The following is a 26371-nucleotide window of genomic DNA, read 5'->3' as shown; positions in this document are numbered from 1 at the left end:
ATTCTGTGCATTCAGCATAAATATGCATTAAAATGAATACCCAAAATGGTTAAAATTAGTCTTTTCTGACACTTAAAAAATAGAGCATTAATTATTTGAAAGAGTAGAAGTGAAATTGAGCAAATCACGCACACCATATGTAGTGGTAACCTCTCATTCCCCATTGATATTGGTCAACATTCGTTTGGAAAAATAAATAAATAAAGTCTGTTTACCTTAGGGACTGACCTGGCTATAAATGAGTCCTGGGCAACAGAATGAAACAGGAGGGAGACAATGCCAATCAACTGTGCATTTGAAGTTGGAGAAGATAACAGAAATGATTCTTTACTGAAATCAGTAGCACAAAATTGAGGATAGCCTCGAAAACCAGCAGATATCTTGGAGATGAAATTAATGTAACAAGAGAGAGATGCTATGTCTGAGATATCATTATTCGGGGTTACTTGGGGAATTTTGTGCCAGGAGAACAGAGCTGTAATGTAGAATCCTGAAGCAGAAGTATAAATTCAGAAGGCTGGGGGATTCAAGTGAGAGTTTTTATTCTCAAGAGCTAGGATCAACCCTACACACACAATGATGGCTCATTGTCTTCTATGAATTATATCATGCATTTCACTTTCAGTAAACATATCAAGGGAAAGAGGATGACTTTTTATGGAAATGAAAAAAATAGTAGCTAGTTTATTAAAAAAAACAAACAAACGAATCCTTGCTTCTTCTGGGTATAGAGTTTAATTGCACAGTTCTGAATTGTTAATGAGTCAAATTCTTTCTCCCTGCTTCTCACTCCCCCCTCTCAAATCACCACTCTCCCCCCTTTACTTTTCCTCTCTCCCTCTTTCCTTGTCTCGTCTTCCTTTCCTTTATTTCTTTTCATTTTATTTTCTTTTTGTTCTCTCTTATCAATTTCCTGATTCAATAGATCCCAGAATGCAGCTGGTTCATGATAGTGATGTCTGCGAAAACTGTTTCTAATAGTAGAGCCTTGTAGTGGTGTACCACAGACAACACTTTTAAGACTCTAATTGGTGGTGCTTCCAGCATTAGACAAGAATTCAGGAATTATAACACCATCATAACAGTCTCCTACTTGGCAAACTCTCCTATCTTGCATCATTAGACATGTTCTGAATATAACAACAAACTGAACCATAGTATAGCTGCAGTTGATTCCATGAAAGACTCATATACATTCAGTGTAAGCTAGGAAAATTATAATATTTCAAAAAACATGAGTGGGCTTCATTTGTTGAAGAGGACCTTCATATCAACACAGTTTATTGGGCTATAATAGTCCCATGAGGATCTTGTGTTTAGTATATACTATGGCCAACTACTTTTAAAATTGAATTTTATTAAGATATAACTTGCATACAATTCATCCTATTTAAGTATACCATTGGATGGGTTTGATCAAGGTATATATTAAAGATACAGAACATCATCATCCCCAAAGTTTTCTCCTGCTGTTTTATAATCTCTACCACAAATCCCCAGCCAAGGTCAACTACTAGCCTATCCTTTTGTCTTTTTTAGAATATCATATAAATGGCATTATACAAAAGATAGCTTCTAATGACTGGATTATTTCACATAGTATAATGCTTTTGCGGAGGGTATGTGCTATGGTGAGCGCTGTGAATTGTGTAAGACTGTTGAATCACAGACCTGTACCTCTGAAACAAATAATACATTATATGTTAAAAAAAAAAAAAGAAGAAGAAGAAGAAGAAGATAGCAGGAAGGGAAAAATGAAGAGGGGGAAATCGGAGGGGGAGACGAACCATGAGAGATTATGCACTCTGAGAAACAAACTGAGGGCTCTAGAGGGGAGGGGGGTAGGGGGATGGGTTAGCCTGGTGATGGGTATTAAAGAGGGCACGTTCTGCATGGAGCACTGGGTGTTATACGCAAACAATGAATCATGGAACACTACATCAAAAACTAATGATGTAATGTATGGTGACTAACATAACAGAATAAAATTTAAAAAAATCTAGTTACTCACCAGAGTGACACATTAAAAAAATAAAATTAAAATTAAAAAAAAAGAAATCCATCCACACTGTTCTTTTTTTTTCCATCCACACTGTTACATGCTTCAGTACTTAATTCACTTTTTAAAATTGCTCAACAGTATTGTAGTATTTCATGAATGTACCATAAAATGTTTGCTATTTACCAGTTAATGGACTTGTAGGTTGTTTCCAGCTTTTGACTCTTTTTTTTTTTTTTTTTTTTTTTTTTTAAAGATTTTATTTATTTATTTGAGAGAGAGAGAACGAGAGACAGAGAGCATGAGAGGGAGGAGGGTCAGAGGGAGAAGCAGACTCCCCGCCGAGCAGGGAGCCCGATGTGGGACTCGATCCCGGGACTCCAGGACCATGACCTGAGCCGAAGGCAGTCGCTTAACCAACTGAGCCACCCAGGCGCCCTCCAGCTTTTGACTCTTATGAATAAAGATACTATAAACATTTATGTATGTAGAAAGAATTGCTGTATAATGCAGTTTATGTACGTTTGACTTTATAAGAAACCACCAAACTGTTTCCCAAAGTGACTATACCATTTTATATTCCTATTCACCTATTTTACTATTTTTTTCAATTACCATTTTTTATGTGACTATGATAATCTATTTGTGTTTTTGTTCTCCTATGGAGGGGTCAGAACCTGTAATTTTAGATACAGGACAAATAATTGAGGTCCTTATGTTAGAATGTTTGAAATTGGGTCTGCTCTGGAAAAATGGGAAGACAGGATCATCATCTGTGGCTCACCAGGTATATTTCCATTAGTAGTCAAACGTGTCCTGCTGAGAGAAATTTCCTTGTTATAAAGCACTTTTATATTTGGCATAGTTCTCTTAAAAAGTGTGTTCTTCTACAGAGCAAACACCCTTCACCTCAGCATCTTAGCATTCTAGCTGTCTTCTTTACTTCCTGTCACATTTGCTTGCTGCCTTCCCTTTGGACATACGTCAAATTCAAACTTGGTTGTCAGTTTAAATTTCACATATTTGATCTTAAAAGGGAAGTAATTGTAAATAAGCAGTGAAAACTGAGGCATACATATACATAGGTATATTTAGCATGTAAAATTAGATTGTTGGACATGCTCTGGTGACTAAAATTCAGTGTGTGTGTGTGTGTGTATTCTTTTTTGGCAGGAGGGGAAGCTGGGGAGAGAAACAAACTACTTCCTTTAAATATTGCCTTTTAAACAGTATGGTTCCTATTGTGTGTCAACTATACTCAAAAATTAAAAGTTAAAAAGTAAAATTTCTACAAAAATTAAACAACATGGTTCTTTTGCACAGGCTTTGGTTTTGTCCTCCTGCCTAGACTAGCTGGATGTCCAACTTCGAAGGCAGAGATTAAGCTTTTGCTTGACTGCAAAATTCATTCTTGTACAGTTTAAAATAATTTTCATCTTTAAGTTCAAAAATATAAATGAAATTGAGCCACTAATCTATGTTTCTGTTCTTACAGTCAAAAAAAATCCAAGCCCAGCTGAAGGAGCTTCGTTATGGGAAGAAGGATTTATTATTTAAGGTGAGCATCTTTCTCCCTTCCCTCTCTACCCTCCCAGTACATAAACTATAATATCATTTAGCTTAAATTTAATTTCTGGATTTTTGTAAGAATTACAGCTGTATTTGACTGCATTGAAGACACTTTCATTTTCTTGCCTTCTTAATTAATGGAGACAAATGCAGATATGGTTTCCTGGGTACATTCTTAATCAAAGGCAGGCATCATTCCAAAGTGTTTAAAGTCCCTTTGTAACCTTCAATTACTTTAATTCAATATTTAGTAGTGTGGTCTTTCAGAATATTTACATTAAGGACAGCATAGATTGAGTGAATTTCCAGAGGTGAGATCCACTGGTGATCTACATTCTTGACCTCCAGAGATCCCTGCATAAATCTCTTTATTACTAAGAGTCTTTATATTTAATCATTGTTGATTGACTTTAATTATTGATACTTTTCTTTACAAGACTGTCAAGTCAAGATCTATGTATAGGTAGACATCTACCACAAACTATGGAATAATGGCCTCCCAAAGATATCCACTTGATAATTCCTGTAACCTGTGAATCTTATACCTTATGGCAAAGGAGACTTTGCAGATGTGATTAAGTTAAGGATCTTCAGACAGGAAAGTTTTTCCAAAATATCCAGGTGAAACCTAAATATAATCATACAAGTCCTTATAAGAGTAAGACAAAAAGGCCTAAATATGAAGATTATGTGATCACAGAAGCTGGAGGAGGAAAGACAGTGTAATTTAGAATTTCCTTCCTATAACCTCCAGAAAGAACCAGCCCTACCAACCCCTTGATCTTAGTCCCATAAAATTTATTTCAGATTTCAGACTTTCAGAACTCTAAGAGAGTAGAATTGTTTTGTTTTGGTTTGGTTTGGTTTGAAGCCACTTAGTTCATGGTAGTTTGTTATAGCAGCAAGATGAAATTTTCTTTTATCTCCCTTGAACAGGGGGAAATAAAAGGTAGGTGTCTTTAATTGTTGTGCTTATGGTCCATGTGCATTTCCAAATGCAGTAAAATGATGGAATTTTAGGCTCTTAGGAGTAAGAGTAATGATTTGCTTAATAAATAATAAATACGAATTACATTGTGTGTAATATTTAAAAAAAAATGTTTTCATTACAATGATCAGCTCAATCTACAAGCACAAGGTTTAAATTAAAGAGGGATAATAATTCCTCATTTTATTTAATGGTTGGAAAATCCTGCAATTTTTCTAATGAAAATAATAAGAAATGACACATTTCTCTTCTTTAGCCCCTTTACTTTTGGCTCAGAGTCGAGGGAAGGTGTTCCTATTATGTTAACCAATATTTACTAAATACTCATTCCATGTGACGCATGAATCTGGACATTATCTTGCCATTTACTCTTACATAAATATGCTTCTTGCTATTTCTCTGACCTCATTTACAACAAGATATTCCCCAGCACACCAAGAAAACTGTGAATGAATTCTCATTAATGCTTACAGACCCCTGCTTGTCAACACTCTGTTCATTTTATGTCATATGTAGATAAAAGTATAAAACCCAAGGCATTTGTCTGTCTACCTTTAATCTTTCATACTGAGACTTGAGCTCAGGGTATCTTAACTTTTATATTCAGGTTGGCTGTAGCTCTTTGCAGTCATCAACAATAAATCACTGAAATTGGAAAAGAAAGGGCATGCATGTCTGTGTGTGTGTGTATTTTCATTTGTAGAGAAATTTCTAGTTCTCTATGAATTAACTTAATATCAGGAATATAATGAAACAAATCCTAACTCCCTAGAGCTGATATGTTTTAGGTAGTAGGCTGAGAAGTTTATGTGAAGATAGATCACATGAGGCCTTTTTTAAATCTTTTGAATTTCATTTCCCAAATTGAAGAGTTAGCGAAAGAAAATTTGGGAGAAGAGAATAAGGAGATCCAATAATTTTCAGTGATTTACTTCTTCATAATATGCTAGTTGTTGAATATACATTAGTGATTTATCAACTTTCAGAAATTACCCAAATCAGGATTTGTTGAAACTCTTTATGACTTGAAAATGAGACATTATTTGTAAGCCTTGTTATTTCATGTCATTTTGAAAGGAGCACTTACATATGAAATCAGGTGAATTGTGTGTGAATAGACCATGAAGCTGCATAAATTAGGATGCCTTCAGCATATACACTCCCCAAAAAGCTATTTAACAGGAAGATTTTTATTAAATAACAAGAGGTCTATAAACGGACAATTTTTTGGCTTATTCGATAGCTAAACAATGTCAACAGGACCAAGTTTTTTGGTTTCCCTACTTTTCCATATCATGATCCTCAACTTACTAAGTTTTGATTCCCCCCTTGTATATAATAGTGGTTAAAGATTTATAGTATGTGGTAGAAACTCACGTACATAGTCCCAAAGGGCAAGGGACCACAGAGATTCACCCATGCACTTTTGAAAATGAACACACAGAATATCTTTGGTAATAAGACGAGTAGTAGAGGATTCCATTTCAAGTAGTTTCCCTGAAAATCTGTTCAGTTTTGAATAGATTTGATAGTCTGTAATAAAGATAGACTTTGGAGGAGGAATGTATGGTATGTGCTGACAATTGTCAGACATGTTGATAAATTCAGTATCCTTATTATTGTTTGAGAGCTGGCTTTTGATTGGGAAAGCTGCCAGTAGTAAACATTCTCCACTAAAGGAAGAAGTGAGGCCCTGCTGTTAGTTACCCAAGACTCGTGTTACTTTTTATCCTCCTTGATTCCACTTGGAGATGATATCCTCTGGAATATCTACTCTCTATTTTACTGCTCTATTTTACTTTTATATATGCACTTGTTTAATTTCAGAAGTATTATTTTCTCATTGTAGAAAAATATTTTGAAAAGCTAAAAGAAACTGGGGTACCTGGATGGCTCTGTTGGTTAAGTGTCTGACTCTTGATTTTGGCTCAGGTCATGACCTTAGGGTGATGGGATTGAGCCCCACATCGGGCTACATGCTCGTGCAGAGTCTTCTTGTCCCTCTCCCTCTACTCCTCCCCCTCCCACCCCTGATCACTCTTTCTCTCTCTCTCTCAAATAAATAAATAAAATCTTTTAAAAAACCCTAAAAAATCCACTTAAAATCCCATCACTCAAAGCACACAGTACTTGGAAATATTTTATATTTCTGTTTAGTTCCTTTTATACCAGGCATAATCTGCCTTTTGGTTTTTATATATATATATATATATATATATATATATATATATGTTAATAGAGATTGCATATTCTGCTTTTTCACGTAATTTTAAAACATAAAGCATCCTTTAATAATTTCTTTGTAAAAATCTAAATGAATAATTTTTCATATGTATATGCCAAAGTGTCTCAGCTTTAACCTTATAAATATTTGTGCAGCTGTCTATTTGTATATGTGTGTGTTGTGATTTTACTATGATGAAAATGTGTTATTTCCAACTTGAGATATAATTTTTTTTGAACATACATATAACTATAAAGTAATTCACTAAAATTATTGAAAAATTGGGATGTTACTGATACCTAGTACACTTTTTTGAGTTTCGATTTTTTTTTTTACTTTATTGAAGAATAATTGACAAATGCAATCGTATATACTTAAAGTGGTGTTCAGAGCGGCATTGCACAGTCCTGGCACCGACAGGCTAGAACCATGACCTGGGACCCAGGCGCAGGGCGCAGAGCATCTGCCAGGTGGTCCTCAGCAATGACTGGTCAGAGCCAGGACCTGGGAACTTGGAAGGCAGGGCTCAGAGCAGTGGCAGCTTTATCACATTTATGGCAAAGCACTGAGGCATGCATCCCAATCCCAGAAAGTGGGGTTTGGGGACCCTAGGGGCACGTCTCACTGCAACAACAGCTCCAGCCCTGGGGAGGGGTTGTAGCAGCAGGGACTCTGGAAGGCTCCACCAGCTGGGCTCAGCATTGGAGAAAACTATGCAAATCCTTGGTAGCAAAGGCTGCAAACTTCCATAGTGGTGAGGCTTGCTGGGGTTCTTCTGTTCTTCCTTTTCCTACGGGGTGAAATTTCTCTGTGGGGATTCCTCCTGGCACTGAGCTACCCGGACTGAGGGGGCAAGGTGGCATAGATTAAATGCTTCCTATGGTTTTCTATTTGGCCACCCTCAGATTTGAGTCCCACAGTGTTTTGATTGCTTCTTCATTGTAGTTCACAGCTTTCCCTGAGCTATTTTCATCTGTTTGTAGTTGTTTGTTTATTGTTTTTGTGGGGGAGACAAGTGTTGGGACCTCCTAGCCCCCAGTCTTGCTGATCTCATCCTTTTTATGGCTGTGTGATATTCCATTGCCTGTATATGTGTGTGTGTGTGTGTGTGTGTGTGTGTGTGTGTGTGTGTGTGTGTAGTTGCTTCCATATCTTGGCTATTGTAACTTTTAAAGATCACAAGTGTTGGCTAATAAAAGTTGCTAAGATTTTAGCTGTTCACTTAGATTTACAAACTTAAGTTCACTTCATGAATTTTCACTATGGAAGGAGACAAGATGGCCTTTTCATTTCACGTCACAAAAATAGGAAACAGGATGAGAATCATGATGCCTTCTATGTACTTAGCATTTTATACTGTACCCATTGCTGTTATGAACATTAATGCATCCTCATCCCAACCCCTATGAGAGAGAGAAGTTGTGGGAATCCATTTAACAATGAGGAAATTGAGGCCTTCAGAAGTTTGACAGTGAAGGCCACCAAAATATTTATTTAAAAAGCAAATTTGTTAATAGATCGAAACTATCATAGTAGATTCACTCATTCATTCATTCATTCATTCATTCATTTAAAATTGATCTGACTTGTTGGAGTATCATGTCAAGTATATATGACAGATTTATAGTTATTACTTTGATAACTATTTCACAGTATATATTTATATTATTGTATCAACATTCTGATATTTATTCCAGCATATTTGGTGACAGACCAGATATACCCATTCCCTCTGAAACTCAGACATCGACATGGCATGTGTTCTCTTTGGTATTTTCTCTAGAAACCAGATGTGCTCAAATTGATAATCGCCACTGTTGTTTGCTCCTGAAAGCAGGAACATTGCCACATGAATTTCCTTGTACAAATACCAACAAATGTCACATTATTTTTTGATGATTTGAATCTTCTATATGCAGTCGCCCCGTAATTTTTAAACCCCTGTGTAATTTAAGGTAATTTTTGTGCATCTGCCTCTCATTATCTTACATTTATCTCATTTATGTATTAAACCATTTTTTAATGAGCAAAGCATTTTTGGTGCCAGTCATTTGTTACAAATGTCAAATTATCTCCAGTTAAATGAGCTTTGGCCCTAAAATGTAGGCATCTTAGAGAAAAGGTGAGAAGGGTTGCTGATTTTACTTTCTTACTTGATTTGACAAACTTTAAGGTTTTCAAAACACATTCATTTGTGACTCAAAATAATTCTGTGAGTCAGTTGGGGCAGGTAATAATGTCACCTTATCATGCATCAGAAAAACAAAGCCTAGAGATGTTAAAAGACTTGTCTGAAATCACAAAACTAGTAAGTGGCAGAGTTTTTATTCTGATCTTGGTCTTTGACTCCACTATATTACATTTTTCCCAGTTATATTCTATTTTGTTTCTTAGGGTTATTTATAGATTATATTTTCAAGAACTATTTTGTAATGCACTCGGAGATCTAAAGGGCAAACATGTATAGCTGGAAATATAACTTGATGACAAAAAAACCCATAACATCTGTTGGCAACTAAAACTCAGTACATTTCCTTAAAAACATAAGCATTTTTCAGTGCAAAAATATGCTGCTGCTTTCAGTTTAGAATTGGCAATTTCTTGGGACAGAGGTTTCTTTTCTGACTCCCTATATTCTTGTGGTCCACCCTACGTGTTTTTAAAACTACGGAATAGGGTATGTTCTGTGTGTAGAACACAAGAGAAAATTAATTGACCTCCCAATCAAAACAACTTTTCAGCCTTGTTGAGTCCATGCTTAACACACAAAAGCCAACAAACCTCATTTATTTTTTTCATTATTTATCTGATAATGGAGGAGACATTCAGGTTACAAAAGGACACAGATGTTTCTTATCAGAAGTTGTAACAAATTGAAATTTAGGAAACGTTAAATTTTCTTCGAAAACATTGGGATTCTCCAAAATCCAATTTTGGTGAAAATCACCAAAAGCGCAGGACTTTTTAAGAAAAGAAGCTCAGAGTTTTAAAGTGATATATCTATGATGACACAACTTCAGTATGAATTTCCTGACTTCATGTTCACTCATTTGCTCAAAATTACTGATTGACCATGTATGTTATCTGTCAGGCACTGAGCAAAGTGCTTCCCAATTGAATAAGATGCCTTCATGCTTTTAGTGAAGGATTTGAAGTCAGTGGATGCATTTCAGGAAGGTATTGACTCCTCAGAATTTGCTCATAATTTTTATGGGTTTTCATAGGGCATTTCTCTTAGAATGAAGTTTGTGTAAATTATCAGATTATCAAATGTTCTATAAACATCCAAAGTTTAACCGTTTAAGAACCATTGCTTTACATATTGGCCCTTAGCTTCTACCATTCTAAGCTGTTACTGGGCATAAATCATGTTTGTTCCAAGTTTCCTTCTCTCTCTTAATCTGTTTACTTATTAGAAAACTGAGATACAGTCTCTGCCAGGCTGATGGTTATGTTAGAAATGATTTTTAGAAAGTGTTTATAACTTTAAATAATGTTTTTAAATTTTACCATTTTAACCAAATTTTACCATTAGCTCAGGATTTGAAAAAAAAAAATGTTACGCCCTATCACATAGGAAGACAAAAGATTTTAAGTGCGCTTGTGAATACATTCTAAAATGTGTGTATCTTTGTGTGTCCCTACCCCACACCCTGTACCTATTCCAAAACTTGCTAATGTGTCATGGTGCTCTTTCCCACTGAGCTTGGATCTAGCCTCAAAAGCATTCTCCTTCCAAGAGGTGAAGCAGATCCTAAAGGCCAGTCACAGTTGGTACTCAAGATAAACCTGTTTGCCGTTCCTGAATGAGCTCTAAATATTTTGCCTATAGCCAGTCTTCAGTTTCTGCAGAGCTACTCTGCAAGATTTCCACACCATTGTCTTACTGTCCCAGGAAATAATAATTGTTACATATATTTCAAAGAGAAGTGTTCTATATGCTAAGGAATGTTAGAGAACAGGGCACAAGTGGGAATCTTGTGTAGAAAAACAAAATGAAGACAATGAACTTTAGATCAGCCCTAGAACATTTCTCCCTTGTTCTGAGAGAGTGGGGTGATCCTTGGATCACTGACTTTCCCTACCTATTCTCATCCTATTTATCGTGTTGCATGTGCGTCTTGGCCTAACAAGCTGCCGCCCTCCCCCCACTGAGAGGGGCGCCAGTCTTTTATTTATTAGTTTCAGCTGGATGTACATTTCCTTGCTTGGAGCATATGTAGAGCAGTGGCACCATCATGAGACCTTTGGGGGGAATCACTCTCCTTCTGGGACTTGCTCAGTATACTGCCATTTCAGACCCAAGTAGGACATGTGCCAGCTGATGCACTGATTTCTTTAGGTCCTAAATGGTTTCATTTTCAGTATGTTTAAATATAAATATAAATATAGATATATATAATATTTCAATGTGAGGCATCTTCTATTTTTTCTGAGCACATTGAAAATTTAATACATGTTTCTGATCAGATCTCATCTTAGGTTCTAATTTATAGATTAGATATTGTGTCCTTTTGTAGTCAAATTTGAGTACCCTATAGGAGTTTGGCTCAGGGCCTAAAACATCCTCAAATAGCTTTTCATCTCTAAAATATAGAATAATCATGGTAATATCTCTGTTCTAAACACATATACTCTTGTATTTGTAATATAAAATAAAAAGAACAGTGAAGATAACTTACAGTAATTTCACTCATTATGCAATTTTTTAAAAATGCCTTGTTTTCCATATCCTTTATCTTCATGGCGATGCCAAATATAATTTCAGAAAACAAGAGCAAGTTATTATTCTTTGAATACTTCCTCTTTTGGCAACACATTTTGATGTTCCCCTTTGTCATGGCAGGAGACATTTTGGAAGTATATTTGTGACTTGATTTATTTTATTTCATTTCATTGCTGTTACTCCGTTACTAGGGTGTTTGTTAACCTACGCATAATAACAGAGAAGAAGCCAATTACCTCTGAAGGTAATTGCATACAAAGCCGCTGCAACAGACACAATTTAGAGGAATTTTAAAAAGAAGAGTTCTCCATAAATTTCATGGTTTATAAGAAGGAATGTGCAGCTTCCGAAGGCTTGAGAAGAATGCCTAAGTAGTACCCACTGGGAGTCTTTCATTCCAACGCTACCACTTCACTCATTGGCCCTGGTCTATCTCATTTTTTTTTTTTTTACATATTTGTAACAAACGGTTTTTTAATTTTTTTAATTTAAATTCAATTAATTAACCTATAGTATATTATTAGTTCCAGAGGTGGAAGTCAGTGATTCGTCAGTCTTATACAATACCTGGTGCTCATTGCAACATGTGCCCTCTTTAATGTCCATCACCCAGTTACCCCAGACCCCTACCCCCTCCCTCTAGCAACCCTCTGTTTCCTATGACTAAGAGTCTCTTATGGTTTGTCTCCCTCTGATTTCGTCTTGTTTTTTTCCCTCCATTTCTTAAATTCTACATGTGAGTAAGATCATATGATAATTGTCTTTCTCTGATGAACTCATCTCTCTTAAAGAGAGATCCCAGGTATCTTAGCCTCTACCACTGTCATTTAGCCTTAACAAGCCCCATTTTAGAAACAAGTCAGATTAACCTACTACGTAAGTCTTTACCCACAGAAGAATCTTCGCATTACAAGGGTCCTGTTGCACCTTCCATCCCAGTCCCTTGCATGAAGTAGCTAATCTTCCTGACATCATTGCCTCTCATTCTAAATACTTAGTGATTAAGGTTCTCAACTTTCCAAGGCAGAACTTTTTCCTTCTTACAAAATTCTGACTGTTGGAGAATTCCTTTCTCACTTCCGATTAGAGCTCATTCTTTTTTAAAGATTGATCAGAGATTTGTTTTTTAAATGAATTCATTTTTTTTTATTTTTAAATTGACATTGTGTGTTAACTGCACTCAAATAAAAAAATATATAGTTGATTTTTTTATATGCTATCTGATTCGCACAGAAATGCCAAGCTCATATCTATAAAGTAATGTGTTTTCCCCACAGTCTTCTCGTTTTGGTTCCTTCTTTATTCTTTGTCTCTACTTGCCCATGCCCACTCTTGTAAGCCTCCTTCAGAAGGAGAATTTAAGTTCATGATGTAATTGTTTTTCAGTCCTAGGAACATTTGTGGCTAGGGTAGAATTCAATGTATTGCTAATAGTAAAATAAACAGGGAATGTGAGTGGGGTGTATTATTGGAGTAGGCAGTGAAAATCATTTCAGTGCTCTGAACCCATGCTATTTAGCCAGAAGCCAAAATTTACAGTCATCAACATACACTTCTCAGTTTTTTTCTCACTTGTATAATCTCTTCTGTCAAAGTCACAAATGGCATATCCTACCATCCTGACCCCCAACCATTGCTACTCCACCTTTAAAATGGAGATAAGAACATTCCCTGAGGCTGAAAATATCCATGTGGGTTATATTAAATGATGTATAGAAACTCTATGAACATGTTTTGGTAAAATCTTTTTGCATACTCAGTGCTGCTTGTGACAAGTCAGGCAAACCACATAGCACAATTAAGAAGCCCCTACTGTGGTATCTAGGAGCACATTACATGGTCCAAGAGAAAGACAAACACTTTCACGGAAGACTGTATTGTAGCTTTGACTAATATCTATATCAACTAAGCATCATCTACTGAACATTTTGTCCATTTCTTCTTCCTTAGTAAATGTACATTGAGATGGTTAAAAAATATGTGTTTGCAGTCAGGGCATCCGGGTTCTTTATTGGCTCTCTCACTTACCTGGAAACTGAGCTTAAGTAGTCACTTAGCCTTATGGATATCAATTCCTCTTTCAGTAAACTATGGACAAGATTAATATTTCAACAGGCTCAGATGAGATTATATATGCAAATGGATTTTACAAAATATTTTATACACAGTTTATTATCAATGAATTGATTTTGGTTTTGGTTTTGGTTTTTTCCCCAAAGGGAAATTTATTTCTCAAGATAATACGATGTCACTTTTCAGAGTCTAAACAATTGTACTTAGTCTCATTCAAGAAATGCATCACATATTCTCAACTCAGGCCTTCATGCTTGGCAGTCTCTTGGATGTATAAAGCTACATTCCAGGCCCCTTTTTTTCTCCTTTAAAATATAGAGCTGTCTTGAAAGTCAGGGAAAGAGCAATTCATCCCCTTCATTTTAGGCAAATGTATTTGTTTTATTTATTTATAAATTAAGGCAAAAGAATCTTGAGGACATTCTGGAGAGGAAACAGCTGATTTTTTTAGTTTTTATCTAGCATCTAGGACTAAGGGCATAATAACTTTTCAGAAATGAAATTGTTGGAATATATATTTTCCTAATAAATTTTTTACAAGAGTTTCTTTTTTAAAGGGAAGAAACTAACATAGAGGCCAAGAACTGAATGTAATTTTTTTTAAATTTAAATTCAATTAGCCAACTTATAGTACATCATTAGTTTTTGATATAATGTTCAATGATTCATTAGTTGTGAATAACACCCAGTGCTCATCACATCTCGTGCCCTCCTTAATGCTCATCACCCAGTTACCCTATCCCCCTACCCACCTCCCTTTCCGCAACCCTCAGAATACAATTTCTTAACATAATTGCACTTGACCATTGTCTGGAATCAGAGATATGAAAGATACATTCTCTTTTTCATCTGTCTTTAACATAGGAAAATAATTAACAAAGAAATAATACATGAAAATTGTCTTTACTCTTAGTTGTGTAAGAGGCCTTTGTTATAATGATTTGGTTTCATGCTTGGTTTTATCTTGGACAAATTTGATATGCTGATACACTGATAATTTATTCATTGACATCTGTAAATCTTCTAAAATAATATTATTAAAAATGGATTTTGTTTGTTTGTTTCAAATTGAGCAGGAACTACGTTAACTCGATATTATATCACTCCTCCTTCCTTTATGAATTAAATTTGTTTTTAGTTTAGATAAATTGTGGATAATAGTGATCCCGTATTTACATTTTCATTTATTTGAACCCTTTTAATTGCATGCTGCTTGGATTTAAATGTTATGTTAGTCTGCAAGAGTTTGGTCCCAATCAAGCACAGTCTTACAGGTTGCCTGTTCAACTCTGGTTATTTTAACTATAGTGCCCTGCTTCACTAAATGAGGATGTTTGTGGTTTCATAAATTTTAACACAGTGATCACCTGTATATCTTTTTAAAGGGATATTCAGATTCAGTAGGTCTGGGATGAGGTTTGAGATTTTGCATTTCAAGCAAGTCCCTAGACAGTGCTGACTGTGATGGCCAATGGGCCACACTTTAAATTACAAGGCCCTAGGCATTTAATTAATCTGGTATGAAAGAGTTTTGTTTTTGTTATTGTTTTAAGTAATCTCAACACCCAGCATGGGGCTTGAACTCACAACCTCCCTGTTCTACCCACTGAGCCAACCAGGCACCCCTGTTTTTCTTCTTAATTTTAAAATTCTATAGACATTGAGGTAGTAGAAAAAAACAGCATTTGAAATCAGGTAATGAGAATTCCCTTTCAGCCTTTCTTAACGTACTAGTGTTTCTTTAGTACACAGCCCTCTGAAAGAGAATATTTATATTGTTTATTTAACATCCCTCCCCCTTTGTTTTCCCAGTCATCACAACTAACATTTTGTAACAGGCATGAGGAAATCAGAGTTGGATGAAGGTTGTCTTGCCCTCAGTCTAGTAAGGCTCATGGGCTAGTTTACAATTAATTTTCATACAGTATGGTGTTTTATAAGTACTTTATTTACTGCTTTTGGGAGGACGGGGTCAATGAAGGGAGAGTCAAAGATCAGTAAACCTATTACTACTATGTTGGGATAAATTTCACGGAAAGAGTGACAGTGGATTAGACCTTGAAGGCATTATACCAAAGTCTATGCTTAGTGGGTACTCAGTAAATATTTGTAGAGATGAAGAAAAGAAGAAAGAGTCAAATGAGTAAGTGAAGAATGCAGTCTTCATTGAGAAAACAGTCTAACCAAAGGAAGGGCAGTTTGGACATGTTAGTATTAAATAAATTGTCATAGGAACTTTCCGAAATGCGTGGTACACGTGGAGAGAGGCAAGAGAAGAGAGAGTGGAAGACAGGATGGTGCCAAATCACGAGGGGCATTGATGGTGATGTTAGTAATTCTTACAGAAAAGTGGCAATAATTTTGTAAACATTGCTTTTCTTTGTTGGTGGGCAAAGGTTCAAGTTCCTCCTGGCTTGTATATGGCAACTAGCTTCCCTCTCTGACTTGTTCTCCTCCTGCACACGGGGCCTGGGTGTGTCTTGTCATTCCAGCCAGCAAGCATATGCCAGCCACAATGTGATAACAATGTATGTGCTTCTGACTGATCAGCAGGCACACAGATTCTGGTTCTAGTTCTGTGTGTTTTTGGTTCTTTTTTTCTTTTACTACTTACCAACTTAAATGTCTTTTGACTTTAAAGTGAATGTAGGAAAAAAAGAGAGAGGAAAGGAGGCTGATGATATAGAAACATTATGCTCAGAAAATAGGTCAAAAACAAACACAAAAAACCCACAATCTAATACATTCATATTTCTTTTTAATAAGCAATTTAATGAGAATGGAAACTGCATTGCTACTTAATGGGGTATACAATTTTTCTCATTCAAAGTTATCTATTGGTCTGTGAAAGGAGAAGTAGATTCAAATATTCTGAGTATTAAGGAAAAAAATGAGAGCACTTGGATTGGTCTCCCCTATTTTAGGCATTCATTAAGCCTGTGTTTTATTCACAACTGAGTTCACTGTCTTTATCTCCAACCCTTGGAAAAGGCGGGAATTAAAAGCAGAGAGTGGACCCAGGCCTCTGTGTTTAATACTGTCAATTTAAGTATGGATTTGAACAAGATAAATAAGCATATATCTCTTATTTCTCATCTGTAAAATGATATTAATTATAGCTTCTATACCTTACAGTTATTTTGAGAATTTAATGAGTATATACAACTAAATTATCAACTTATAATAGTGTCTGGCACATATTAATTGCACAAGTCCTAGCAATTGTTGTTCAAAAACAGGAAGGGAAATTTTACTCTCTTTCAATATAATAATGAGTTCTAGCAGAAGCTGAATAAAATACATGCTCTTCCTTCTCTTCAATGAGTTGCATAACCTCCCTGAGCTGTTTTCCCAACTGCACAATGGAAATCATCACTGCACTATAGAAGTGGTGCATGTACTGATAGAGTATGTGAATGGGCAACCTAGTGGGCACTCAGCAAAGCCCGATTGCCTTCATCTTGCCTTCTGATTTGTTCTTTGAACATATGCTGACAGAAATAGAATGATAAACTCTTCCCCCCTTTTTTTCATGTTGCTCACAGGCAAGGCTGAGAGAGGATTGAGATGTACTGTTGTATTTAGATAGAAGGGACATAAATGGAAAATCCATAGGCTATCACATTGGGCACAGCATCCTGAATCCTCTTATTACCTCAAGGCAAATGTGGAAAGTCAGTTTCTTTCCACCTTCCACATGTGAAGGTGCTGTGGCACTTGAAGTGTTGGCTATCAATGCATTACATTTCATAACCCTACCAGGATTTCTCTCATACCACAGTTGGGTTTTTCTTTCTTTCATACTAATTATAATTTTGTAAAAACAGTGGTAGGATTTGTATTCACCATTTTATACAATAAATTATAGTATCATTTCTTATTTTGAAGTTCCATCTCTTTAGTCTCTGTTGAGAAAGAGGAATATTAATCACAAACTCTAATTGCACAGATATGAAAAAGAAAAGCCAGTCTGTAAATCAGAGCTAATCTGCTAGGGTAACGCAGAAATTAATGCATTCAAGAGATGTTTCTCAAACAACTTCTATGTGTCAGATACTGTGTTAAATGTAGTTGGTGTAGCAGAAAATAATCTAAATAAAACACTTTCTACAGGGTGTGTATGTCTATTTCACATTAGTGTAGACTTTGGGTAATGCCTGACTTCAAAAGTATCATCATTTACACTGTGTTTTTGTGGTCTAACCTCTCACATACTCTTTATACCCACTAGAATGATGGGGGATCCTTCCTTCTTTTCCTTCTGTGAATTCTTTTCAAATCAGTTCTGTTGAGGTATACCTTGCATTCAACAAGATTCAGCATTTTAATTAGACATTTTATTGAATTTTGACATACACACACAATGTAACTGTCAACATAATCAAGATATACAACATTGCTGAAATTTCAAAAAAAAAGTTCTCTTGGGCCCCTTTGCAACCAGTCCTCCCCCCCCACTCCTCATTCCAAAACTATTGCTGTGCCTTTTTTTTTTTTAGCATTTTATAGAATAGAAACACTCAGTATAATACTTTTGAATTTATTCATGTTGTTGTATCTGTCAATCATTTGTTTCTTTTTAATTTCACGTCATCTATTTCCATAGATGGATACACCACCTTTTTTTTCTCCATTTACCAGCAAACTGATACTTTGGTTGTTTCTAGTTTGGGACTATTATGAATAATGCTGCTATGAACTCTCACACAGAGGTCTTTGTATGGACGTATATTTTCATTTTTCATGGGTAAACCTTGGAGGAAAATAGTTTGGTCATACGGTATATTTACTTTTATAAGAAATTGCTAAATCATGGGGTGCCTAGGTGGCTCAGTCATTAAGCATCTGCCTTCGGCTCAGATTGTGGTCCCAGGGTCCTGGGATCAAGCCCCACATCAGGCTCCCTGCTCAGCGGGAAACCTGCTTCTCCCTGCCCCACTCCCTCTTGTGTTCCCTCTCTCACTGTGTCTCTCTCTGTCAAATAAATAAAATCTTAAAAAAAAAAAGAAATTGCCAAATCATTTCTAAATTGGATATACCATTGTGTTCCAAGCAATATAGAACATCAAGTATAAGAGAGCTATGTGCTCTTCCTGCCGAAATTTGGTTTGGTCAGTCTTTTAAATTTTACCCCTTCTAGTACATGCGTAGTATAGGACATATGGTTATAATTTGCATTTCCCTAAGATCAGTGATGTTAAATACTTTTCATCTGCTTCTTTTACGTTTATATGCATTCTTTGTTGAATGTTTGTTCAAATGTTTTGCTCTTTTTGAAAAAAAAAACTTGTATTTTTGTATTGGATTGTTTTCTAATAATTGAGTTATAATGGTTCTTTATATATTCTAGGTATAAGGTCTTTATGAAATACGTATTTTGCAACTGTTGTCTCCCAGTATGTGGCTTAGCTTTTCATTTTCTTATCTGTGACTTTCAAGGAGAAAAAATGTTTTCTCTGCTCTTAGAGCTAAGAAATATTTGCCAGACCCAAGGTCATAAAAGTTTGCCTCTGTGTTTTCCTTTGGATGTTTTCTACTTTTTGGCCCTTATAATTAGGTCTAAGATCCACCTCAGGTTGAGTCATGTGTACGGTATGAGTTCATGGATTAAGAGGTTTTTTTTCTTTATTGACATTCAGTTGTTTCAGGTTCATCATAATTTTTTAGCAAAGTAAAGACTGAGCTGAGAATTGACCAACTGATGGATATAGAAACACCCTAAGAAGGGCACAGATTCTTATGCCATTTAATTCATGGACCCCTGCATAAGAAATCCATATAAAACTCCTTTGCTCAGAAGTGTGTGGTGATTCTTTGTTCTTACAGTTCAGCACAGCAGTTAAGTAACTGAATCTAGAATGTAAAGAACTCAAAAATCAATCCTGGGTTTGCCACGGATGAGAATAATTTGGAGCAAATTTTTAAATTTCTGGGTCTTAACTTCATGTGTAAAATTGGGGAACTTCATAGCTTTTTGCAGTGCCTAGCAGAAAATCCAACGCCTTATAAATGGTAGGTCCTATTATCCTCCTCCTTTTTTCCCCTCCTTCATCTTTTTCATTAGCTCCTTGTTTTGATCAGGGCAAGTACGCTTGCCCCATTCTCCTCTATACTGCCCTAGCACTCTGAGCTCAACTGCTCCCTGCTGCATTTTACTGGAGTTCTGTGTTTTTCTGCCCCTTTTTCCTATAAGACTGAAAGATCTTTGGAGGGACATTCATCTAATACTGACTTACTTAACTTATTTAATAAAAAATACACTGAGTGCTACCATCCCTGTATTACATATTTCACCGATGTGCCATAGTCAAAAAATAAGCAAGGTATGGTTTTTCCATTTAAAAAGTCCAGGGGCGTATGGGTGGCTCTGTCGGTTAAGCACCAGACTTTTGGTTTTGGCTCAGGTCATGATCTCAGGGTCGTGAGATCGAGCCCCGCCATCCAGCTCTGCTTTCAGCGTGGTGTCTACTTGAGATGAGATTCTCTTTCCCTCTCCCTCTGCTCCTCCCCCTGGTCACTTGCTCTCTCTTTCTCTCCAAAATAAATAAATAAAATCTTTCAAAAGTCCACAAATAATAGCAGCAGCTATTATTTTAAATGTCTAGTACCGACCAGGCAATGTGCTGCTAGCTCACACACACAGGATCCCATATAATCCTCACAACTCCTTAAGGCAGTGGTTCCCAAACTTGTCTGCACAGTAGTATCAGGTGGAGATTTTTTTACATTTCAAAAACCGAGGTGACATCCTAGACCAATTAAATAAAATGTCTGGAGATGGAACAAGGGCATACGTATTTTTTTGAAGCTTCGTAGTTAATTTCAACGTGCCGACAAGGTTGCAAACCAGTTTTAAGGTCAGTCCTGCTATCTGTTATTAACCACAGATTTTAGATGAGGTAATTGTGACTCTGAGAGATTAAGGCACTTTGACTGCAGGACACAGACACCCAAACATCCCGTTTTTATAAATTTCAATTTGTAAAATTCAATTAAGTGAAAGATTGCAAGTGTGTAAGAATTGATAATAGAACGTTGGGAAATTGGAAAACCTAGTATCTCTTTTGGGAATGGTGGAAGGTGTAGCACTGTGGCCAGAATATTTAAGAAACATTTTGAAGAGAAGTTGAGGTGCCAACTGAGTTTGGAAAAAGAAGTAGTTATGCAGGTTAAAAAAAACAAAAAACAAAACTGGGGAAGTTTCCTTGGGGGCAGATGGAGCAGCATGGTCAGAGGCCTGAGAGCTGAGAAGGCTTGGGGAATCCGCATTTGGCAAATAGTGGGCGGAGCTGGTGGTGACCTGGCAAAAACTGAGACCTGGAGTCAGAGCTCAAAGATGTGCCTACATCGGTGTCTTGTGTTCCAGGTGAGGGCTTTAAACGTTACTATTTCTTAGCTTTGCTGAGTTTAATTGAAGACTGATATGGATAAATTCACCTTTAATGCACATTATATGCTCATATTTACGTTTATGCAGGGTTTTGATTTTGAGCACACTGATGTGGAAAGCAATGAGTGCCAATTCTCTTTAAATCTCTGCAGTGAAATCCTAAGTTCTTTGCAAGCTGGAAACCACATTTCAACATTAATTGCCAGATGCCACTGGCAAGAAGCGCATTTCCCTGAATAGACTCCTATTTGCCAGTTCCAGAGATTAGCAATATAATTGGATGTCACAATGCCATCCTTCCCGCATCTTCCTCCACTCCTCCCTGCTGTTTTCATAATAAGAAAACCTGAAAGGAATGAAGCAGGTGATCTTGCTCATCTAATTCTGGAACTCAGAAGCCTACAATAAGAGGCAGAGAGATGCTTCCAGTGTAAATGCACATTTATTTATAACCACACGGAAAAGTAATTGAACAATTTCCTTCTAAATATTTCTCTACATCCTCCCATTCTTTGTGTGAGTTCAGACTCTCTCCACCTCTCCTGAATCACTGGCAGGGCTCCCTGACCATCTTTTCCTCCTCCCAGCTATCTTCCCCACTGTCAAAAGAAGGCTTGTCTGCTCAAATTTTAAAGTTGCCCACGTATATATAAGTATTCCACCTATAAATCCATCATTATCTGTCCAGTCCTTACAGAATTAAGTGCAGCCTCCTTGGTATGGCTTGCAAGGCTCATTCCTCCCCACCTCTGCAGTCTCATCAACATCAAACACTGAACCGGAGAAGTCATGCATTTCTTGTAGCTTTCCATTTCTTACCTCTGTTTTTCTTCTCTTTGCCTGACCTGTCTTTCCAGACTTTGTTCACTTGGCTAATTCTTCATAATTTTATAAAAATAGTTTTGAGATATACTTCATATAAGATAAATTCATCCATTTACAGTGTAAAACTCAGTGGTTTTATTATATTCACAGACTTCTGCAACCATCACCAGAATCCAATTTTAGAACATTTTCATCACTGCGAAAAGATACCCATGTCTATTAGCAGTCACTGCCTATTCTCCTTGTCCCCTAAACCCTTGGCAACTGCTAGTCTCATTTTTGTCTCTGTGTGTTTCACATTTTAAACATTTTATATAAATAGAAGCATAATATTTGGTATTTTGTGACTGGCTTCTTCCACTTAGCATAATGTTTTCAAGGCTCATTCGTGTTACAGCCTATCCATCAAATTATAGACATTAGGTTCCTTCCCCTTTTTGCATATTATGAATAATGCCAAGACAAAATAGATTTGGTTCTTGCTTTTGATCCAGTCTGACAATCTGTGCATTTCTGATTGTACTGTTTAATCCATTCACCTTTAATGTTATTATTTATATAGTTGGATTTAAGTGTGTCATTTTCTTCTGTTTTCTATGTGTCTCATGATGACTTTGTAACTCTGGTGCTATTTTACTGCCTTCTTTTGTATAATTCAATGGTTCCCAATGTAACTTTTTAATTCCTTTTAATTATTTAACTATCTTCCTTTGAGCTATGCTTTTAATATTTCTTCTAGGGCTTATGACATACATCAAATTATCAGTATCTACTTTAGATTTTTGGTAACTTATTTCCAGTGAGGGATATAAATCTCATATCTTTATAGTTCTATTCCCTCCACACACAGCCTTTTATTTTCTATTCTTTTTATTCATATCATGACCATATGTGTTATCTTTTGTCTTTTAAGGAAGTGGAGAAGAAATAATATAATTTTAGAATGTGTTTTATTAGCCTTCTTATTTATGATTTTTGCTTCTCTTTATTTTCTTTATTTCTTCCTGCAAATTCAATTTACCAATTTCTTGGTGTCAATTTCTTATCCCAATTCACCTGTTTCCATCCCTCTTGTTTGCTGTTATTATTGCCAAATAGATTATATCTCTATTATATGGAAATATAATATTGAAAAATAAGACAATAGTTTATAAAAATACATACTTATGTAAAAAATATACACCTGTGGATAGTCTTCTGCCGTTGTTTACAGTTAGTTAAAAGAAGAAAAGAGATGTAAATATACTTTTATAATTACTTATGTACCTTTACCAGTGCTCTTTTTTTTCATGTGTATTCAAATTACTCTATGCCATCACTTGTTTCAGTCTAGAAACCTTCCTTCAGTGTTTCTTGTAAGGCAGACCTGCTGTAACAGAGACTCTGTTTTTGTTCGTGTGGGAATGTTGATTTCGGATTCATTTTTGAAAGATAGGTTTCCTGGATTCTTGGATGAATTTTTTTTCTTTCACTCTTTTGAATGTGTCCTCGCATTGCCTTCTGGCCTTTCTTATGAGAAGCCAGTCAGTAGTCTTCATAGGGTGGGTCTCTTACACATGATGAGTTGTTCTCTTTCAATGTTTTCATGTCACCTGGCAGTGACAAGTCTGAGCCTGAATCTCTTTAAGTTTGCTGTTGTTGTTTTTAAAGATTGTATTTATTTATTTGAGAGAGAGAGCACGAGCTGGGGGAGGGGCGGAAGGAGGGGCAGAGGCATAAGCAGACTCCCCGCTGAGCACATCGTGACCTGAGCAGAAGTCAGATGGTTACCTGAGCCACCCAGGAGCCCCTGGATCTCTTTGAGTTTATAGTGCGTGGAGTTACTGAGCTTGTTGGATATGTTAACTTATTTTTTTCTTCAAATTTGGGAAATTTTCAGCTGTTATTTCTTCAAATATTTTTTTTTTCTCCTTTAGTTCTGTCCTCTCCTTCTGGTAGTTCATTTATGCATATGCCAGTGTGTTTAATTAACTGTGTCCCAAATGTCTTTGAGGTTCTGTTCATTTTTATTCATTCTTTCTTCTGTTTTTCAACTGCATAACTTATGTCAGCCTATCATCACTTTTGCTGATTCTTTCTTCCTCCACACAAGTACAGTGTTCAGCAAATTGGTGTTTTGTTTTTTTTTTTGTTATTGTACGTTCAACTCCAAATTTCCCTTTTGTTCTTTTCAATAATTCCAATCTTTTTACTGCTGTTCTCTCTTTGATAAGACATTGTTCCCATTCCTTCATTTGATTATTTAAGCATTGTTTCCTTTAGTTCTTTGCGCATATTTATAGTAACTCCTTTCAATTCTTTGTCTGCTTCGTCCACATCTGGGCTACCCCACAGGCCATTTCTGTTGCCTGTTTGTACCTGCAGATGAATCTTATATTCTTGTTTTGTTGCATGTCTCATAGTTTTATTGTTGAAAACTGGACATTTTAAATAATATATTGTACTGAACCTCAATACTGATTCCCTCCCTTTCCTGGGGCTTGTTATTATTATTGTTTCCTTGTTCATTTACTTCTTTGTTTCGTGATTTTGCTAAACTAAATCTGTGAAGCCTGCCTCCTCACTCATTGTGCATCCTTGGACGTTCCTGCTCAAAGTTTTTCCCTTGTTTTCATCTTTTAGACAGATTACCCAGGGGCCACTCCTGGAATAGCATAAGGGACTTGCTGGTTAAAAATTTGCACCTTTTATTGTTAGACTTGTGTGTGTGGCTTGGAAACGTTTCCTTTAAGTCAGGGATTTACAGTTTGTCTCATGTTAATCCAAGGACTAGTACCTTAGAAGTTTCCTTTCCACTTGCTCCAGATGGGGCACAGTTTTTGGCTGGACACAGTCTTCCAGTCCTGTATGACGCTACACCTGGGCTGGAGGACAGATACAGAGGACAACTGCCTATTTCTTCCTGAGTGGCACCCCAGCTACAAGTCAGCGGACTGGGGATGGTGGCATCTGCTCTTCTTAGCTTGCTACTTCCTGGGTAGAACATCTACCTTATGATGGGATTGGGTGTTGGGAAGTGATCAGGCCCCAGCTTGTCATATTTCGAATAGAGCTTCTACCACAGTCTTTGGGGGTATAAGAAACGCTGTTTGCCTGCCCCTGACAGGGTGAATCCATAGCCACAGTCAGACCTTAGAGGAGAGGAACCCTGTTTTCTTGCTTTACTATCCTGGAGTTTCCGTTCTGGAAATCTTGCCCAATTCTTACTCAATGTTAAAATTTGAGCTCAGATGTTAATCTCCTTCCAGAAACCTTTCCTGATCCCCCAGGGTTGACGTATGGGGCCATCCTCTCTTTCTCATTCTGATTCCTCAAGTTCTTTCCTAGCCATCTATTTCATCAGCCCTTACTCTTTCTTCAAAATGCAACTAAGGTCCATCCTCATTAGCACACCAGTGTCTCCAGTCTCAGGCCTGGGGACACTCCTCTATGTTCCATGAGTACCCCATACCTCTATTTTAGTGCTTACTACATGATATTTAAACTATATGTTTGTTTCACCTCACTAGTGTCGGTAAACTTCTGGATTCCATTTTATTTTCTTTGTATCTCTAGTCTCTAGGCCAGCACCAGACACACAGCAAATACTTACGGGTTAATCCACCACATGCATATTGAGGGCAGACTGTGTGCCAGACAGTGTACAAACCATCAGAGATAAGAAGGCATTCAGTAACAGATGCTATGCCTGCTCTCACAGAGCAGGTATGACTTAGTAGATGAAACAGCAGAGTTACATGAGTAGATTAAAAGAGAGAGAGAAGTACTGAGATGAACTTGCACCTAAGTTCAAAGAGTTAATAATGTCAGTGGATGTCCTTGGAGCAGTGATGAGGAAGGGATGGCTGAGATGAAACAAAAAAACAAAATGCTGTTTAGGTAGAGAGGATCAGTGGGTCAGAGTTCAAAGCAGAGGGTTATGCTTTTCAAACACCTGTTGGTAAAGTGAGCCACACACCAGGATCTGAGAGTGTGCTGGGCCCAGAACACCCAGCGCGCAGGAGGGTGCCATGAGGACTAGAGTTAGAAGGACAGGTAGTACTCAGATGATGTAGGACTCATAGGGTGTGTTCGGAAGTTTAGATTTCATTTCAGAAGACTGGTCAACGAACTATAGCCAATTCTAATCCATTACCTGTTTCTGTATGGCTTGTGTGCTAGAAATGGGTTTTGCAACTTTAAATGATTTTTTTTAATAAACAGAATTTCAGGATGTGTGACTATGTCAAAATGTGTGAACACTGTATGAAATTCAATTACAGTGTAAAAAAAAACAAAACACAACGCAACACCCTGGTCTTGGAACACAGCTATACGTGCTCGTTTATGCACTGTCCATGCCACTTTTTGTGCTATCGTGACAAAGTTAAGTAGTTGTAATAGAGACCATATGACTGTCAAAACTCTCTAGCCCTTGACAGAAACAAGTCTGTCAACAGTAGTTCCATAGTAATGGAGGATACTGACATGTTTTCATCAACACGTTTAAAGGGCACATAATCACATAGCCATGCTTTGGTTTTGGAGGGAGGGCAACTCAGAGGACGGCAGACTAGGTAGGAGGTGTGTCAACTGGC

At 36.7% G+C, this 26371-nt stretch overlaps 1 protein-coding gene across 2 annotated transcripts in view; it reads left to right on the top strand.

Moving 5' to 3' along the window:
- Nucleotides 1-26371, top strand: part of LUZP2 (leucine zipper protein 2) — a 462949-nt gene that overhangs the window by 344329 nt on the left and 92249 nt on the right. For both annotated transcript variants that reach the window (XM_078058292.1, XM_078058291.1), the window contains exon 7: nucleotides 3495-3557. In XM_078058292.1, the coding sequence (XP_077914418.1) occupies nucleotides 3495-3557 (63 nt within the window). The remainder of the gene's footprint in view (nucleotides 1-3494; nucleotides 3558-26371) is intronic.

The sequence above is a fragment of the Halichoerus grypus genome, chromosome 11 (assembly GCF_964656455.1).
Source record: "Halichoerus grypus chromosome 11, mHalGry1.hap1.1, whole genome shotgun sequence".
NCBI lineage: Eukaryota > Metazoa > Chordata > Mammalia > Carnivora > Phocidae > Halichoerus > Halichoerus grypus.
Note: the sequence above shows the minus strand (reverse complement) of the source record. Positions and strands in the feature narration are given on the sequence as shown.